General features: G+C 48.6%; 1 protein-coding gene across 1 annotated transcript in view; it reads left to right on the top strand.

Annotated features, from left to right (window-relative positions):
• Window positions 1–16,735: 16,735 nt before the first annotated feature.
• Window positions 16,736–18,914, top strand: part of CTR9 (CTR9 homolog, Paf1/RNA polymerase II complex component) — a gene marked incomplete at both ends in the record, with an annotated part of 32,143 nt that continues 29,964 nt past the window's right edge. Inside the window, 2 exons of the mRNA XM_080705487.1 lie at window positions 16,736–16,780; window positions 18,210–18,308. Coding sequence (XP_080561613.1) covers window positions 16,736–16,780; window positions 18,210–18,308 — 144 coding nt within the window. The remainder of the gene's footprint in view (window positions 16,781–18,209; window positions 18,309–18,914) is intronic.

The raw sequence follows: 18,914 nt of genomic DNA on the forward strand, positions 1-18,914 counted from the left end.
GCGGTGCATGCTTAAAATCCCAGTACTTGGGAGGCTGACACAGGAGGACTGCAGGTTCACCGCCAGCCTCAGCTACTTAGGCCCTCACAAGTAGTGAGAGAAACCCTGTTTCAAAATAAAGAATAAAAAATAGGACTGGAGATATAGCTCGTGGGTAGAACGCCCCTAAGTTCAATTCCTCATATCACCAAAAAAACAAGTGAGAAACCTTAAGAAGAAAAGTTAATAAATTTGTCTAAATATTAACCTAACTTCTGTATGAAAACAGGGAAAAAAGCATGGTGGCACACGCTTGTAATCCCAATACTGGGGAGGGTAAGGCAGGAGGATTGTGGTTCGTGGACAACCTCAGCTACTTAGTGAGGCCCTTTGCAACCAGTAAAGACCCTGTTTCAAAAATAAAGAATAAAAAATTGGGTTGGGGGTGTAGTTCAGAGCTAGAATGCCCCATGGGTTCCATTCCCAGTAAAACACACACACACACACACACACACACACACACACACACACACACACAGAACTAAATAAAAAGATTAAGTTTAAAAACACGAGAAACCTGTTCTGGGCGGGGGTCGCGGGCTGGGCACGCCAGATGGGGCCCGGGTCGCGGGACTCTGGGCCCCAGACCGAACTGCGCATAGCACGCCAGACCCCTGGAGAAACCAGGCCAAGTAAGACGCTGGGTTCTGGGCTGGGGTCGCGGGCTGGGCACGCCAGATGGGGCCCGGGTCGCGGGACTCTGGGCCCCAGGCAGAACTGCGAGTAGCACGCCAGATCCCTGGAGAAACCAGGCCCAGTAAGACGCTGGGTTCTGGGCAGGGGTCGCGCGCGGCGCACAAAAGCCGGGGCCTGGGTCGCGGGACCCTGGGCCCCAGGCCGAACTGCGCGTAGCACGCCAGACCCCTGGAGAAACCAGACCCAGTAAGACGCTGGGTTCTGGGCGGGGGTCGCGGGCTGGGCACGCCAGATGGGGCCCGGGTCGCGGGACTCTGGGCCCCAGGCCGAACTGCAAGTAGCACGCCAGACCCCTGGAGAAACAAGGCCCAGTAAGACGCTGGGTTCTGGGCGGGGGTCGAGTACAGGGCACGCCAGCCGGGGCCTGGATCGCGGGACTCTGGGTCCCGGCCGAACTGCGAGTAGCACGCCAGACCCCTGGAGAAACCGGGCCCAGAACAGAAAAAGATAAAGAAAAATATCGGAGAGGTGGTAAGAAAGCCGTTATGGATGCCAGGACACTGCAGATGCAGACAAAACTTATCTAAATGCACTGGAACTTATGGAAAAATTCGCCGTGAAAGAGGACTGCTATTTCTCTATATTGTTAAGAATCTCAGACATCACATATAAGGAGAGAGTTTAGCGGAGACCAAGGAGAAATGCGGTGTTGAAAGAGTTCTTCGCGATGGTGGTAGAGACTTGTATTCAGGAGAAGCAGAAACCGGATCTTACCAACTTTATTTTTTTGGAGAAATTACACCAAATGTCGAATGCTACCATCACGCATGCTTAGGAACACTGGACAACATTCAGAGTGGAAAAAGAGCCTGGGAAGGATTTGAAACGGTGGAGGCAGTGGCAATGCCAGTGGCCAATATTCGGGGGAGGCAGAGATCTGATACATTACAACTGGAACCTTTGAAATACTAACCACAGAGACAGTGATCGGAACCTGCTGAGGGGTTAGGCGGGCGCCGGGGCCAGTGGCCGACATCGGAGCTTGCTGTGAGGCAGGGCCACTACTGAGGCCTCCGTGGCCGGGATTGGAACCTGCAGAGGGGTTAGACCGATGCTGGGGCCAGCGAGGCCGGCATTGGAGCCTGCCATGATGCAAGGCTTGTGCTAGGGCCTCCGAGGTCGGGTCCGGAACTCGCTGAGGGGTTAGGCCGGTGCTGGGGTCAGCGAGGCCGGCATCGGAGCCTGCCGTGAGGCAAGGCCAGTGTTGGGGCCCCCGAGGATGGGACCGGAGCCTGCTGAGGGGTTAGGCCGGTGCTGGGGCCAGCGAGGCTGGCATCAGAGCCTGCCATGAGGCAAGGCCGGTACTTGGGCCTCCGAGGCCAGGATAAGAGCCTGCCGAGGGGTTAGGCCGGTGCTGGGGCCTCCGAGGCCAGGATAAGAGCCTGCTGAGGGGTTAGGCCGGTGCTGGGGCCAGCGAGGCCGGCATCGGAGCCTGCCTTGAGGCAAGGCCGGTACTGGGGCCTCCGAGGCCAGGACAAGAGCCTGCCGAGGGGTTAGGCCGGTGCTGGGGCCAGCGAGGCCGGCATCGGAGCCTGCCTTGAGGCAAGGCCGGTACTGGGGCCTCCGAGGCCAGGACAAGAGCCTGCCGAGGGGTTAGGCCGGTGCTGGGGCCAGCGAGGCCGGCATCGGAGCCTGCCTTGAGGCATGACCAGTGCTGGGGCCTCCGAGGCCGGGATCGGAGACTGCCGAGGGGTTAGGCCGCTGCTGGGGCCAGCGAGGCCGGCATCGGAGCCTGCCTTGAGGCAAGGCCGGTACTGGGGCCTCTGAGGCCGGGATCGGAGCCTGCCGAGGGGTTAGGCCGCTGCTGGGGCCAGTGAGGCCGGCATCGGAGCCTGCCGTGAGGCAAGGCCGGTACTGGGGCCTCCGAGGCCAGGATAAGAGCCTGCTGAGGGGTTAGGCCGGTGCTGGGGCCAGCGAGGCCGGCATCGGAGCCTGCCTTGAGGCATGACCAGTGCTGGGGCCTCGAGGCCAGGATAAGAGCCTGCCGAGGGGTTAGGCCAGTGCTGGGGCCAGCGAGGCCGGCATCGGAGCCTGCCGTGAGGCAAGGCCGGTACTGGGGCCTCCGAGGCCAGGATAAGAGCTTGCCGAGGGGTTAGGCCGGTGCTGGGGCCAGCGAGGCCGGCATCGGAGCCTGCCTTGAGGCATGACCAGTGCTGGGGCCTCCGAGGTCGGGATCGGAGCCTGCTGAGGGGTTAGGCCGGTGCTGGGGCCAGCGAGGCCGGCATCGGAGCCTGCCGTGAGGCAAGGCCGGTACTGGGGCCTCCGAGGCCAGGATAAGAGCCTGCCAAGGGGCTAGGCCGGTGCTGGGGCCAGCGAGGCCGGCATCGGAGCCTGCCTTGAGGCATGACCAGTGCTGGGGCCTCCGAGGCCGGGATCGGAGACTGCCGAGGGGTTAGGCCGCTGCTGGGGCCAGCGAGGCCGGCATCGGAGCCTGCCGTGAGGCAAGGCCAGTACTGGGGCCTCCGAGGCCAGGACAAGAGCCTGCCGAGGGGTTAGGCCGGTGCTGGGGCCAGCGAGGCCGGCATCGGAGCCTGCCTCGAGGCATGACCAGTGCTGGGGCCTCCGAGGCTGGGATCGGAGCCTGCCGAGGGGTTAGGCCGCTGCTGGGGCCAGCGAGGCCGGCATCGGAGCCTGCCGTGAGGCAAGGCTGGTACTGGGGCCTCCGAGGCCAGGATAAGAGCCTGCCGAGGGGTTAGGCCAGTGCTGGGGCCAGTGAGGCCGGCATCGGAGCCTGCCTTGAGGCAAGGCCGGTACTGGGGCCTCTAGGCCAGGATAAGAGCCTGCCGAGGGGTTAGGCCGGTGCTGGGGCCAGTGAGGCCGGCATCGGAGCCTGCCGTGAGGCAAGGCCAGTACTGGGGCCTCCGAGGCCAGGATAAGAGCTTGCCGAGGGGTTAGGCCGGTGCTGGGGCCAGCGAGGCCGGTATCGGAGCCTGCCGTAAGGCAAGGCCAGTACTGGGGCCTCCGAGGCCAGGATAAGAGCCTGCCAAGGGGTTAGGCCGGTGCTGGGGCCAGCGAGGCCGGCATCGGAGCCTGCCTTGAGGCATGACCAGTGCTGGGGCCTCCGAGGCCGGGATCGGAGCCTGCCGAGGGGTTAGGCCGCTGCTGGGGCCAGCGAGGCCGGCATCGGAGCCTGCCTTGAGGCATGACCAGTACTGGGGCCTCCGAGGCCGGGATCGGAGCCTGCCGAGGGGTTAGGCCGCTGCTGGGGCCAGCGAGGCCGGCATCGGAGCCTGCCGTGAGGCAAGGCCAGTACTGGGGCCTCCGAGGCCAGGACAAGAGCCTGCCGAGGGGTTAGGCCGGTGCTGGGGCCAGCGAGGCCGGCATCGGAGCCTGCCGTGAGGCAAGGCCGGTACTGGGGCCTCCGAGGCCAGGATAAGAGCTTGCCGAGGGGTTAGGCCGGTGCTGGAGCCAACGAGGCCGGCAGCGGAGCCTCCCGTGAGGCATGACCAGTGCTGGGGCCTCCGAGGCCGGGATCGGAGCATGCCGAGGGGTTAGGCCGGTGCTGGGGCCAGCGAGGCCGGCATCGGAGCCTGCCGTGAGGCAAGGCCAGTACTGGGGCCTCCGAGGCCAGGATAAGAGCCTGCCAAGGGGTTAGGCCGGTGCTGGGGCCATCGAGGCCGGCATCGGAGCCTGCCTTGAGGCAAGGCCGGTACTGGGGCCTCTGAGGCCGGGATCGGAGCCTGCCGAGGGGTTAGGCCGCTGCTGGGGCCAGTGAGGCCGGCATCGGAGCCTGCCGTGAGGCAAGGCCGGTACTGGTGCCTCCAAGGCCAGGATAAGAGCCTGCTGAGGGGTTAGGCCGGTGCTGGGGCCAGCGAGGCCGGCATCGGAGCCTGCCTTGAGGCAAGGCCGGTACTGGGGCCTCCGAGGCCAGGATAAGAGCTTGCCGAGAGGTTAGGCCGGTGCTGGGGCCAATGAGGCCGGCAGCGGAGCCTGCCGTGAGGCATGACCAGTCCTGGGGCCTCCGAGGCCGGGATCGGAGCATGCCGAGGGGTTAGGCCGGTGCTGGGGCCAGCGAGGCCGGCATCGGAGCCTGCCGTGAGGCAAGGCCGGTACTGGGGCCTCCGAGGCCAGGATAAGAGCCTGCCGTGAGGCAAGGCCGGTACTGGGGCCTCCGAGGCCAGGATAAGAGCCTGCCGAGGGGTTAGGCCGGTGCTGGGGCCAGTGAGGCCGGCATCGGAGCCTGCCATGAGGCAAGGCCGGTACTGGGGCCTCTGAGGCCAGGATAAGAGCCTGTCAAGGGGTTAGGCCGGTGCTGGGGCCAGTGAGGCCGGCATCGGAGCCTGCCTTGAGGCATTACCAGTGCTGGGGCCTCCGAGACCGGGATTGGAATCCTGCCAAGGGGTTAGACCGGTGCAGGGTCCAATGGTCAGCATCGGAGCCTGGCGTTAGGCAAGTTCACTCCTGCGGCCTCCAAGGTCGGGACCAAAGCCAGCTTAGGGGTTTGACCGGTTCAGGGGCCAGCGAGACCAGAACTGGGTCCTCCCATGAGGCAAGGCCGCTGCGTGAGCCAGCGAGGTCTGGATCAGTCCACTGAGTAGCCAGGCCACTACTGGGACCATCAAGAGTGGGATTGGTACTTGCAACGCAGCATGCACAGAGAAATATCGCAGAAAATATAAATCAGACGCTTCTCTTAATCAGCAATAACTAGGAGGAAAAGGGCAACAGGAAGAGGTTGAGCTATAGAAAGGGCCCTATAGTGAAGCAACTAATGTGATCAATCAGAGGGTATGTAATACTGGAGGACGGAGCCTCTTTAAAATGCAGGAGGTACATAAACAAATGTATCAAAGTAAATCACCAAAGAAGTGTGGGATGGAGGGAGGGGGAGGGAATGGGACGGGGGCTGGAGGAGGGCTAATTGGATGATGTGTGCTTGTATATCCTCTCAAGTCTTGTACTCCAATGTGATTGATATATGACTACAATGCACCAATTTAAAAAATAAATTAATTAAAAAAAAAAATAAAATAAAATTCTGAAACAGGGAAAAAAAAAAAAAAAAAAAACACGAGAAACACATTTAAAATATATTTATTAGAGTTCTTTTTTTTTTTTTTTTTTTTTTTTGCGTGTGTGTGTGTGTTACTGGAGATTGAGCCTGGGCAGCCTCAGCATACCCATAACCTTTCCATAGCCCTCTCAACAAAAACTAGTTTCCGCTGTTGTTCCCCAGGCTCTGAAGGGCTCTTGCCAAGCCGGTGCCCTGATTGTCCTACTACCAGGTGCTGAGGGCCTGCGCCCCTACCCACATTCCAGGGATTGGCCTGCACTTGTCCCGCAACTCCAGACCAGGTATCTATATGCCAAGCAGAGCTCTCTGCTCTCCGGTGGGTGAACCGCAGCTCCTCCAATGAGATCCGAATTCCTTCCCAAGCCATGCTTCGTGGGATACACGCTCTCAGCCCATGGGTACTAAATGGAGTGCTCTTACATTTAGAGTGAACTGGTTTGTGATACTTTATAATTCCTTATATTAAGCCTCCTCTGTTTGACTTTCTATGTGGTTTACAGCTCCTGACTAGATTCTGTGATTTTGTGATTTAATAACAAATATCTATTTAGTTTCTGACCCCAGTTCCTGGCACAGGGCATCTAAAACCCTTGTCATTACCTAAGCAATAGTGGTGCTAAGTGAGTTGCTTGTTCTAATATTTGGTCATGGGGGGGGTAGTACTGGAAATTGAACCCAGGGGCATTCTCTGAGCTACGCCCCCAGTTCTATTTCATTTCATTTTTTAATTTCTAAACAGGGTCTCAGTTGTGGAGGGCCTCGCTAAGTTGTGGAGGCTGGTTGTGAACCTGCGATCCTCCTGTCTCAGCCGCCTGTGCACTGGATTGCAGGTGGATACCACCATGAGCAGCTTCATATTTGGTCTTTGACCACAGTTCCTGACATAGAACTCCTAACCCCTTGGAATTTCCTGGGTGCTAGAGGTACCTTTTGTTCTAATGAAATGACTCTTGGTGGGCTCCACCATGAGGGCTAGTCACCAGAAAGATGACTGGAGGCTTAGGACTTTCATCCCTATCCCTATCTCTCAGGAAGGGGAGAGGGGTTGGAGACTGAGTTGATAATTAATTGCAGGATGATGGCTCCACAAAAGTCTCTAAACTATTGGGCTCCTAGAGACTCCTGAATATATGGAGCTACCAAGAGGGCAGTGTACCTGGGAGAGCACGGGGGGCCTGAGTCCCTTCCCCCATGCCCTGCCCTATATAGCTCTTCATCTGGCTTGTCATCTCTCTCCTTTATCATGTACTTTACTGAATAAGAAACCAATAAGTAGTGTTTCTCTTATTTCCCTATGCTAGCAAATTAATGGAACTGGAAGAGAGAGTCATGCCAACCTCCAGTTTACAGACAGTTGGTGTGTTAGACCTCATCACTGTGATCAAAATGCCCAGTAAGAACTACTCAGAGGGGGAATAGTATTTGGCTCACAGTTTCAAATGTTTAGACCTTTAGGCTTCAAGGCAGAAGTATCATGGTGCCAGGGTGTGGACGAGGAGAGCTGCGCAGCTCATGGCACCTGGGAATTAGAGAGGGAGAGGAACGAACCAGGGCAAGATTCAGTCCTCAAGACTATGCCCCAGGCCCCACTTCTTCCAGCCAGGCTCCACAGGAAACTTAGTGCCCTTGGGGCGTGATTCAGCACCCGATCTAGACCACAACAGCTGGTCAGTAGTACAGTCACATCCTGAGTTTACAGCTGGCATCTGAAGGGGTAGAAGGGGATAGTCTTGGGGGACTGAGCCCTTAATCTGTGGGATCTGATTTTATCTCCAAGTAGATGGTGTCCAAATTGAATTACATTTTAGAACATCTGGCTGGTCTCCACTATAGAATTGCTTAATGTGTAGAAAATAGCCTACATACATTTTGGTAACTAAAAGTACCCGTGTTGAGGGGTAAGTATGAGAATTTGAAGAGGTGGCACAAGCTTGTGATCCCAGTACTTGGGAGGCTGATACAGGAGCATCACAGGTTCAAGGATAGCCTCAACAACAGAGTGAGATTCTCAGCAACCTACAAAGACTCTGTTTCAAAACAAAACTAAATAAATAAATAAATAAATAAGGACTGGAGTAGAATGCGTGTAGAATTCCCCTGGGTTCAATACCCAGGACCACACACACAAAAAGAGAGAGAATAGAAGGGGGAAAACTTTTTTTTTTTTTTTTTACATATCCATAGTACTTTACCAGTTTCCTATTTATCCCATAGCAGTTATTGTAATTTGTAATTATTTTATTTCTTTCACTTATTTACTTATAAGTCATATGTCTCTTGCTAGGCAATACCCTGCACTAAGACGAGGACCATTTGTGTCTTTGGCACCTCGTCACCCAGTGCACAGTAGGTGCTCAATAAAGCCATGTGGACTGAGTGGGTAGTAGTTAGCAGAGATTCAGAGTGCAGATTTGGAGCAATACTCTGTGACCTAACTATACCCTGGGCAGGGTATAAAATTGAGCCTCCACTTCCTCACCTGCAAAATAGGAGTTAGACTAGTGCCTACCTCATAGGACTCCTGTGAGGATAAAATTAACTGCTATACCTAAAGCATTTAGAAAAGCTCCTGACACATAACTGTGCTATGAAAATGAGGTTATAGGAAGAAATTCCAGGTAGAATGAAGGCAGTCAGGAGACTGATGAAACGATCGTCATCTTGCACCCTCTGAGGGACTGTCACATTCAAGACCCTACTACACATAACAACAGCAGATGTGCAAGACCATAAGAAGGATGGTTTGGCCATGATAACAGATTCAGAATGGGTAGAGCTACCCTAGAATATTCCCAGTTTGTCCTTGACTGTCCTGGTTCTAAAGCTGAAAGCCTCACCCTAGGAAACCACAATCCCAGAAAATGGGGCCAACAGATGGCTCCATCTGTGATCAACAGCTGGTCACTCCAGCTGTCCCCCGACCAAGGACTCTTTCATGAAGCTGCCAGTGCCCATCTCTGATGGGGGAAGCAAAAGCCAAAGAGCCATGGTTTGAGGATGCTAGCGAAGTTGTTCCAGCATGCTGAAGGAAACAGGACTATGTGAACTTTAATTCAGATAAATAAGCACATTTTAATGGAAATAGCTTGGGTCTGGAGAGAGGGGGGGGGAAAAAAGTTTAAAAGCTGGCTCTAAAGTCATGCATGGTGGCACACTCACACTTGTAATCCCAGCATTCAGGAAGCTGAGACCGGAGGATAGAGGTTCGCAAACAGCCTCAGCTACTTAGTGAGGCCCTCTGTAACTTAGTGAGACCCTGTTTCAAAATAAAGAATAAAATATAGGGTAGGGGGTGTAGCTCGGAGGTCGAATGACCCTGGGTTTCATCCCCAGACCTGAAAAAAAAGAAAGCTGGCTCTAAAGCTGGGCATGGTGGCACACGCTTAGGAGGCTCAGACAAGAGGATTGCACAGGTTCCAAGCCAGCCTCAGCAACTTAGTGAGGCCCTGTTTCCAAATAAAGTATATTAAAAACAAAAGGTCTGGGAGTATAGCCCAGAGGTAGAAAAGCCCCTGGGTTCCACCCCCAGTACCACAAAAAATTTTTTAATAAAAATAAATAAATAAAAGCTAGCTCTAGCTATGTAAGTTGGATGATTCAACTAACTTTCTGAGCTTCAGTTCCTTGATCTGTAAAGTAGGACTAATCATTCCCAACTTGAAGGGTTGTTATGTGGATTTAACAGAATGTGTGTAAAGATTCTTGCATGATGCCTGGGGTATGTAAATATCCAAAAATGGTAACTTCTTTAAGGTCTAACTCTAGGCTCTCTAAGCAGTGGCTCTCAAGTATGGTCCCTGGACCACCACCACCACCACCACCAGCAGCAGCATCACCTGAAAACTCAGTAGAAATATGAATTATATGATGCAATCCATGACTCCTGAATTAGACACTGAGGCTGGGGCCGGAAATATGAGTTAAAACAAAATTAGATAATGCCCTTTACCATAAAAAAATTTGAAAAGCACTGCTTTAAGGAACAATCCTGTCTCTGAAACAGATATCTACCTGGGTGTGATGGCACAGGTCTGCAATCCCAGTACTTGGAAGGCTGAGACAAGAGGATGACAGGCTTGAAGGCAGCCTCAGCAACTTAGTGAGCCCCTGTTTCAAAATAAAAAATAAAATAGGGGGCCCGGGGTGTAGCTTAGTGGCAAAGCACCTACTTTGCAGGTGTGGCTCTCTGGGCTCAATCTCCAGTCCCAAAATGACAAAAAAAAAAAAAAAAAAAACCCTGGAGTGGGGGGAATAGGGCTAGAGGGCTGGAGGTATAGCTCAAAGGCAGAATGCCCCTAGGTTTAATTCCCAGTTAAAAATACATATATAAGTAAAAATAAAGAATAAGTGCTACTAACAATTGAAAATCATTTTCTCAAACAAAACATAGTGAATTAAATCAAATAGAATCCTGAATTTTTATCCCAGTTAGCCTCTCACCCTTTACTGCAATTACCTCTGTAACTAGGTCTCTAGTATGCTAGCAGCCTGCCCTCTGGGGCAGGTATGTCAGTGTGACCTGGCCTTGACACCTCCTGAGTCAGACACTGAAAAGTCGGCTAAGTTTAGGTACACTGTTTAAACCATTAATTTGACCAACCATGAACTACACAGTCAAATTGATATTTTACACTAATTGAAGGGGTAAGATAATATAGTTCGGGAAAATATTCCTAAATTGTTATACTTCTTTAGGCAAAAAAAAAAAAAAATCACCCAGAAGTAATTAAAAAAAATTCTCCTTAGAGTAAAAGTTAATTTTTTCTCTGTCTTAGCAAGTCGGAGAACACAGTGATATGCTTATAACATGCATAAAGATAACCGGGTGTGGTGACACAAGCTTGTAATCCCAGCATTTGGGAGGCTGAGACAGGAGGATCGAGGTTTACGGACAGCCTCAGCTACTTAATGAGGCCCTTTGCAACTCAGTGAGACCCTGTTTCAAAATAAAGAATAGAGCTAGAGATGTAGCTCTGAGGTAGAATTCCCCTGGGTTCCATCCCCAGTACTGGAAAAAAAAAAAAAAAAAAAAAAGATAGACAAAGAATCAGGAAAAATATTTTTAAACAGTTCTAAATTCATTTTATAAACAAAGATCTTTTTTTTTTTTTTTGCAGTACTGGGGATGGAATCCAGGGACATTCTACCTCTAAGATACACCCCCACCCCTTTATTATTATTATTATTATTATTATTATTATTATTATTATTATTATTATTATTTGGTGGTACTGGGGTTCCTGGAGGCCCTTCTACCTCCAGGCTACACTCCCATACCTATTTTATATTTTTGAAACAGGGTCTTTTATGCCAGCACAGCTGACTTTGAACCTGCGCGATCCTCCTGTCTCCGCCTCCCAAGCGCGGGGATTACAAGTATGCACCACCACACCCAGCCCCTTTTTTTTTATTATTATTTTGAAACAAGGTCTCACTAAGTTGCTGAAGGCCTCACTAAGTAGCTGAGGCTGTTTTTGAACCATGAGCCTCCTTTCTCAGCCTCCAAAGTACTGGGATTAGAAGCAAGCACCACCACCAAGCCCATTTTAAACAAAGATCTTTTAATATACAAAATCTAAGATAATTCAATCAAAATAACCCATCTGCCCTTATTTTTGAAATGCTTATTGTAACTTTTAGAACTGAATGTGGAAGGCAACCTTCCCTTTTCAAGGTCCTGAAAATACCGTCAAATATTTACTTAAACACTTAAGCAGAAATCTTTATCTACACAAAGCAATAGCATGCACATTCCACATGTGTACTTGCTTTTGGAAGCAAAGTCCTTTGTTTTGCTTTTAATTGTAGTTTTTATAAAGCAATTTCAAACTTATTTTGTCCTGACTACCCCTTAGGCTCCTTATGCCGGGGGAAGGGAGTATTAAGAAAGTTTTATCTTCTTTATTTTTTTTATTTATTTTTTATTTTTTCCAGTACTGGGGATAGAACCCAGGGGCATTCTACCTTTGAGCTACACCCACAGCCCTATGCTTTTTTCTTTTTTCTTTAATTTGAAATAGGGTCTTACTAACTTGCAAAGGACCTCAACAAGTAGCTGAGGCTGGCTGTGAACTGCGATCCTCCTGCCTCAGCCTCCCAAATGCTGGTATTACAAGTGTGAGCCACCACGCCCAACTAGAAAGTTTCTCTTCTACAAGATCAGAGTCCGAGGGAAAGGAAAGACAGCACACACATACACATAAGTGTATTTTAGAAAGAAAAGGGTAAATATACTGTGATATATAACAATCTCCCAAACTAAATATAATTCAATGCCAGGCTATTTTTGGAGATATGAAAAACATGAAGGAAAGAGATTATTATGGAAGTATAACATGGGAGTATGTTAGTCGGCTTTCCATCACTATCACAAAATAGGAGAAATAACCTATAAAGAGGTAAGTCTTGAGCTGGACATGGTGGCTTACTCTTGTAATCCCAGTACTTGGAAGGCTGAAACAGGAGGATCGTACAGGTTCAAAGTCAGCTTCGGCTACTTTGTGAGGCTCTCAGCAACTTAGTGAGACTCTGTTTCTAAATAAAATATAAAATAGGTCTGGGAGTGTAGCCCAGAGGTAGAAAGCCCCTGAGTTCCATCCCTAGTACCACAATAAATAAATAATGTCTTCTTTTGGCTCAATATTTGGAGATTTTAGTCAGTGGCTGGCTGACCTCATTGCTTAGGGCCTGTGGCAGAGGAGCACATAGGGATGGGAAAACTTGATGGTCAAAAACACTTCTGTTACAAGCCAGAGAGAAAAGGGAGAAAGGAAGGTGGTCCACAGTGCCCCTGGAGGGCACATCCCCAGTGACCTAAGGGCCTCCCATGAAGCCCCCACCTCTCAGTGGTTCCACCACCTCCCAGTGGTGCTACTCTGGGAACCAAGCTTTGAACACAGGCGCTTTTGGGGGGGGGGGGGTATTCACAGACAGCCTCAGCTACTTAGTGAGGCCCTTTGCAACTCAGTGAGATCATGTTTCAAAATTAAGAATAAAAAAAGTAGGGCTGGGGGTGTAGCTCAAAGGTCCCCAGTACCGAAAAAGAGAGAGAGAGAGAGAGAGAGAGAGAGAGAGAGAGAGAGAGAGAGAGAGAGAGAGAGAAAAGAAAAAAGAAAGAAAGAAAGAAAGAAAGAAAGAAAGAAAGAAAGAAAGAAAGAAAGAAAGAAAGAAAGAAAAGAAAAGAAAAATAGGCCTCGGGAGAAACCAACCCCCTAAACATTTGATTTCAAACTTCTGGCCTCCAGAATTGTGAGGAAACTCATTTCTGTTTTTTAAGTCAGATACCTATCTGTGCTACTTTGTTATGAAAACTCTGCAAACAAATCATAGCTTTGTATTCCTTAATAATTTATACAATCTTCTTAAAACACATTTCCATTTATGTTGCATGATTTAAGAGATATCTAACTGAAGATCTGGAATATTCTTTGTTAAGATCAAATATTCCTCACACCTTTTTTTTTTTTTTTTTTTTTTTTTTTTTTACAGTACTGGGGATGGAATCCAGGCGTATTCCATCTTCAAGCTACACCCCCAACCGTATTTTTTTTATTCTTTATTTTGAAACAGGGTATCACTAAGTTGCAAAGGGGCTCACTAAGTATTCTGTGATCCTCCTGTCTCAGCCTCCCAAAGGCTGGGATTACAAGCATGCGCCACCATGCCAGGGTTCCTCACACCTTTTCTAGTAATTAGTTATCAATACATAATAATATTTTATCTAGTAATATTTTACTAGTAATAGTTTATCAATACATAAAAAGCTCACTTTTCAGACTGGCTAACTCTGTATTTATCAACACCACAACCAACCACATGTTGGCAAGAGAAAACTAAGCATCTTCACAATCTGTTCTGAATATGGAGAATGGGAATTGCACGGTCACACCAGTTGAAATAAAATGCTTAAAATCACTCCAAAACTATATCTACAACTTTGAATCAGCTGATTGAAGCAGTGTGTGTGTGTGTGTGTGTGTGTGTGTGTGTGTGTGTGTGTTTATTGAGTCCCTCAGCAACTTAGACCTTGTTTCAAAATAAAAAATAAAAAGGCTGGGGGTGTAGGTCAGAGGTAGAATACCCATGGGTTCAGTCCCAGCACACACACACACACACACACACACACACACACCAGAAAGGAAGGAAATCTCATTGTCAAAAGTATTTAAAATAAAAAAGTTTATTTACAAGAACGCTTGTGAAAGTTTATAAGTGAGTTCAGGCATTAGAAGGATTGATTCATCAAATGTACACACACCAAGGTTACAAGGTTTCTAATTAGTTGGTTCATAGTAGCAGGAAGACAGTTCTGTCATATGATTGCCCTCTGCCCCCAAATTATTTCATATCTTCAGACTTTTGCATTTAAAATGTCAGCAATTAGTGGGGCATGGTGCATGCTTTGAATCCCAGTTTCGGAAGGCTGAAGCAGGGGGCTCAGGAGTTCAAAGGCAGCCTCGGCAGTTAGCAAGGTGCCCAGCAACTTAGGGAGACCCTGTTTCCAAATAAAAAATAAAATAGGGCTGGAAGTGTAGGCCAGAGATAGCAGGCCCCTGGGTTCCATTCCCAGTACCACAGAAATAAAGAAAAGGAGAAAGAAAGAAAAATAAATAAAGAAAGAAAGAAAGGAAGGAAAGAAGGACAGCAATTAAATTGTTTTTGTTAGGGAGTCTGTAACATATGGGAACGCTTACTTTGGAGACTACAGATAGTGCAACACTGTTCTTTTATGGCTTATTTCAGAGCACCAAGTGTTCTGTGTTCCTAACTGTAGGGTGTGATAGCTGTACTTACTTAATGTTGTGAACAGGACAAGATGGCAATTTTGCTTTATGGGGAAAGCCAGGGGAAAGCCGGGCATGATCGCAGTACTTCTCGTTTTATTTGTTTGTTTGTTTATTTATGTATTTATTTATTTATGTGGTACCACGGATGGAACCCAGAGGCATTCTACCTCCAAGCCACACCCCAGCCCTATTTTTTAATCTTATTTATTTACTTTTTTTTATTTGATGTGACTACTAGAAAATTTTAAATTACACATGTTGTTAGCATTATATTTGTATTGGACAGCACTGCCTCAAACATTGAAACAGTTACACACCAATAAATCCAATAAATTAAAATATAAATGTAACAAGATTTCCACTTAAGGGTCCAAAAGAAGAAGAAAAACAAAATCAAATTTTTTTTTGTTTTTTTGTTTTTTGGGGTTTTTTTTTTTGCAGGTCTGGATGTAACCCAGGGGCATTCGACCTCTGAGTTATCACCCTGCCCTATTTTTTTATTCCTTATTTTGAAACAGGGTCTCATTAAGTTGCAGAAGACCTCAATAAGTATCTGAGGCTGTCTTAGAACTTCAGTCTTCCAGTCTCAGCCTCCTGAATGCTGGGATTACAAGTATGGGCCACCACGTTTGACTCAAATTGGTATTTTTTAAACATAAGCATGTAGCATGACTGTAACTTGGGGCCAGAGTGCATAAAGAATTGTGTAAAAACAGAAAGCTACTTTAGTAAGCCAGGTGAGTGGTGATAGTGGTTTGGACTCAAGGAAGTGGTAGAGATGAAGATAGAGAGATGAAGGCATGCATCTGAGAAAACCTTGACTAGTCAAACTCACTTTTTTTTTTTTTTTTTCCGGTACTGGGATGGAGTGCAGGGACATTCTACCTCCAAGCTACACCCCATCCCTAATTTTTGTTCTTTTTTTTTTTTTTTTTTTTTTTTGGTGGTACTGGGGTTCCTGGAAGCCCTTCTACCTCCGGGTTCTTATTTTGAAACAAGGTCTCACTACATTTCAGAGGGCCTCCCTGAGGCTGTCTGAGAACCTTGATCCTCTGTCTCAGCCTCCTAAGTACTGGGATTACAAGCGTGCGCCACCACGCCCGTCAAAACTCACACTCTTTACAAGTTTATTGATTGTGGTTCTCTGATTTAGTCAAAACACTAACAAATTAATCATATGATTAGGCCGCTAATTAAATTTTAATCAAAATGCATTACTTACCTATTTTGGTACTGGGGTTGAATCCAGTGGCATTCTACCCTTGAGCTACACCCCCAGTCTTATTTTATTTATATTTTGAAAAAGGATGTCACTAGGTTGATGAGAGAGAGTCTATTTGCTGAGGTTGTCCTCGAACCTGCGATCCTCCTGTCTCAGCCTCCCAAGTACTGGTTTTACAAACGTGCGCTATCGCGCCCGTCAAATTCCATAATTTAACCAAAACATTGATTACAGGTTTAATCCCATTCTTTCAAAATTTTGTTAAAATCACAAATTCAATAGACCCTCTGTTTCCAAGAACTATTGAAAAAAAAGAAGATACATGCCTTATCAACAGGATTATAAAATTTATTGTAACATCTATTTAAACTGGTTACAAAGATAATGCCGAGACGGCTTGCGTATAATAGCTGCCAGAGGATGGACCAATGATTGGAGTTGAGAAACTGATGAATGACTGAATTGAATTATCCGCAACACTCTCCAGGAGATAACCAGACAGCGCAGGCCCCGCCCATAGATTTACGTCATCGGAGGCCCCGCCCACAGCCTCGGGGCAACCCCGCCTTCCTTGCTGAGGTTTGGGCCGGCGCGGGCGCGGGCGCTGGGCTAGGACCCCGAGGCCGCACTGCCTCCTGAGGTCCGGCAGCTCTGCCGCCCGCGGCCGACGCCCCGACAACTCCGGGACAGTCCTTCCAGGAGCGAAACTCCGGAGCCGCAGGCGGAGCGCGGCCGGCCCCGCCCTCCGCGGGCAGTGCTTCCGGGTCAGGGGGCGGGGCCTCCGGAAGTGGCCGGCCTCCGTCCGCTGCTCGTTGTTTCAGCGGCTGACGGGAAGGAGAGGCCCGAGCTCCGGCGGCGCCGCGGGGCGGCAGTCACGACCAGATCCCGAGTGGTCGCTCCAGTCCGGAGGAGCCCGAAGCCAGGACTGCCGGCTGCGGAGCGGCGGGGCGAGACGCCCGCCAGCCTCCCGATCGCATCATGTCGCGGGGCTCCATCGAGATTCCCCTCCGGGACACTGACGAGGTAGGTGGAGGGTGGGGGTCGTGAACTTTGGCGATGCCCCCGCCGACTTCGCTCGACTTGGATTCCGCGGAGAGCACACCCGCTCGCCGCAGGAGCCGGGATCCGAACCCCGGGCCAGAGCTGCGATCACCTGCTGCCCGCCCGGTGCCCTCCCAGGCTGGCCACGCTCGCTCCGCAGCCGCGAGACCACTCCGAGGAGTTCTTGAAAGTTCTCTTGCAGCTTTTTCGCATTTGACAGTACTCTGGTCTCTTCCTAATTCACGGGGCTCAGGGGCGCGAGAGTGCGGGATAAGCCGCGAAGCACCTCACAGATTTACAGAGGTGGGCGCTGATGTCACCGGGGTCTACCTGCTGCTCGAATTCCATGTCTTTCATTGGGAATACGTAGGAGGTCGCCACGTCTGCCGGGGAAACTCTTAAGTCTGTCATGGTACACTCTGTTAACACAAAACTCCAGCCAGCGAGATAAGGAGCCCAAGAGGTACCTGCTACTGCGTGCCGATGGAATCAACCCCCTCTCCTTAACAGCACCATTTCATGGGTGCCCTGTCTTTTGCCCGAATAAAGCTTTGATGTTCATTCTTCTTGAATATTTCATACTCTTGATTTTGTTCGTTTGAGACATAATATTGAGATAGAATTCACTTATAGAATCCAGTAGCCTTTAGTATATTTCAAAGTGGTTTATATTACTTTTATCTGGTTCCAGAACATTTTTCTATTATTATTTTGTGCCCGCATTCAGGAATGTCTGTGACACACAAATGCAGCCTCCATGATTTATGTGTTCAGTGGTATTCAACTTTGCGGGGCCTCTAGGGTCATGTTTCTCAAGGTGTCAGACCTATGGCTTCAGTCTCCAGATCGCTCTTATCAGCACTTTATTTGGACAGTAGATTAAGCAGGGTTTTATTTTGTAACTTTTTAATAAGCAAAGTTTATAGCATTTTGCATTCCTGGTGATGTGGGGACAACTAGCAAAATTTATTTGCTTCTCTATGCTTTTACTTTAATATTACAGTACAATCTATTTGTCAAGCACTCCCTAAATATTAACATGTATTGGCTCAAACACAAAGACAGGTATCACATGTTTTAGTCTCATGTGTGGAAACTAAAAATACAACAACAAAAGATGACCTGAAAGTAGAAGAAGAATTATTAGGGAATGAGAAGGGACCTGGAAGTAGGGGAAGGCAGAAGGTACAAGGGAAGGGAAGCATGATCAGTGCATGATATATACATGTATGGAAATGTCACAGTGAAACCTGTTAATATGTGTTAACAATATTGGATCAACCCTGTTGAAAGTGAGTACATACCCTCTGTATATGCCTGTTGATACATATTCAGGAAAGGCAACAGGTGGAGAAAAATTGTGAATTTTAAAAGAGGAAATAGGAGATAAAACCTACATTTTATGTTTTAGGTCATTGAACTTGACTTCGATCAGTTACCGGAGGGGGATGAAGTTATCAGTATTCTGAAACAGGAACACACTCAACTGCACATATGGATTGCTTTGGCGGTCAGTATTCATGTAGCAAATTTTTTTTTGTTGTTGTTATATGTTGGCTATACAGTTTTTGTTTTCTCATCTAGTAATAGCCAGCTTGGGTATGTAATAAATAAATCAATTCTACCATGTGTATGGAAATTAATTGCACTATCATTTAGGGAACAGTAAGGCCAGTTTTCTAAGTGATATGATAATCTGCTGGTAAATTAGTATATACTCATAAGGGAAAATTCATCTAAGTTAAATTGTACTTTGTGTTGTGTATTTTGATTATTCAGTGATTATTCAATGGACACTGGCTTATGTACAGATATGCTGAAAAGAAACAATGTTCCACTATTTAAACATTGCCACTTAACATTGCTTCCCATTAACAGTAAAATCGTTCCAATAAAATGCTCTAGAAGGTAATTAAGTTCCAGGCTAGCCCACAAATGCTACTTGAGTGAAGTTTATCTTGGGCTTTTTTTTTTTTTAATCCTCTTTGGACCCTTCCATAATATGAATGTTACTGGAAATGCTCAAGAAAATCCAATCAGAGCCAGGCATGGTGGCGCATGCTTGTAATCCCAGCGCTTGGGAGGCTGACAGGAGAATTGCACAGATTCAAAGCCA

Source organism: Muscardinus avellanarius (assembly GCF_963383645.1).
Source record: "Muscardinus avellanarius genome assembly, chromosome: 1".
NCBI lineage: Eukaryota > Metazoa > Chordata > Mammalia > Rodentia > Gliridae > Muscardinus > Muscardinus avellanarius.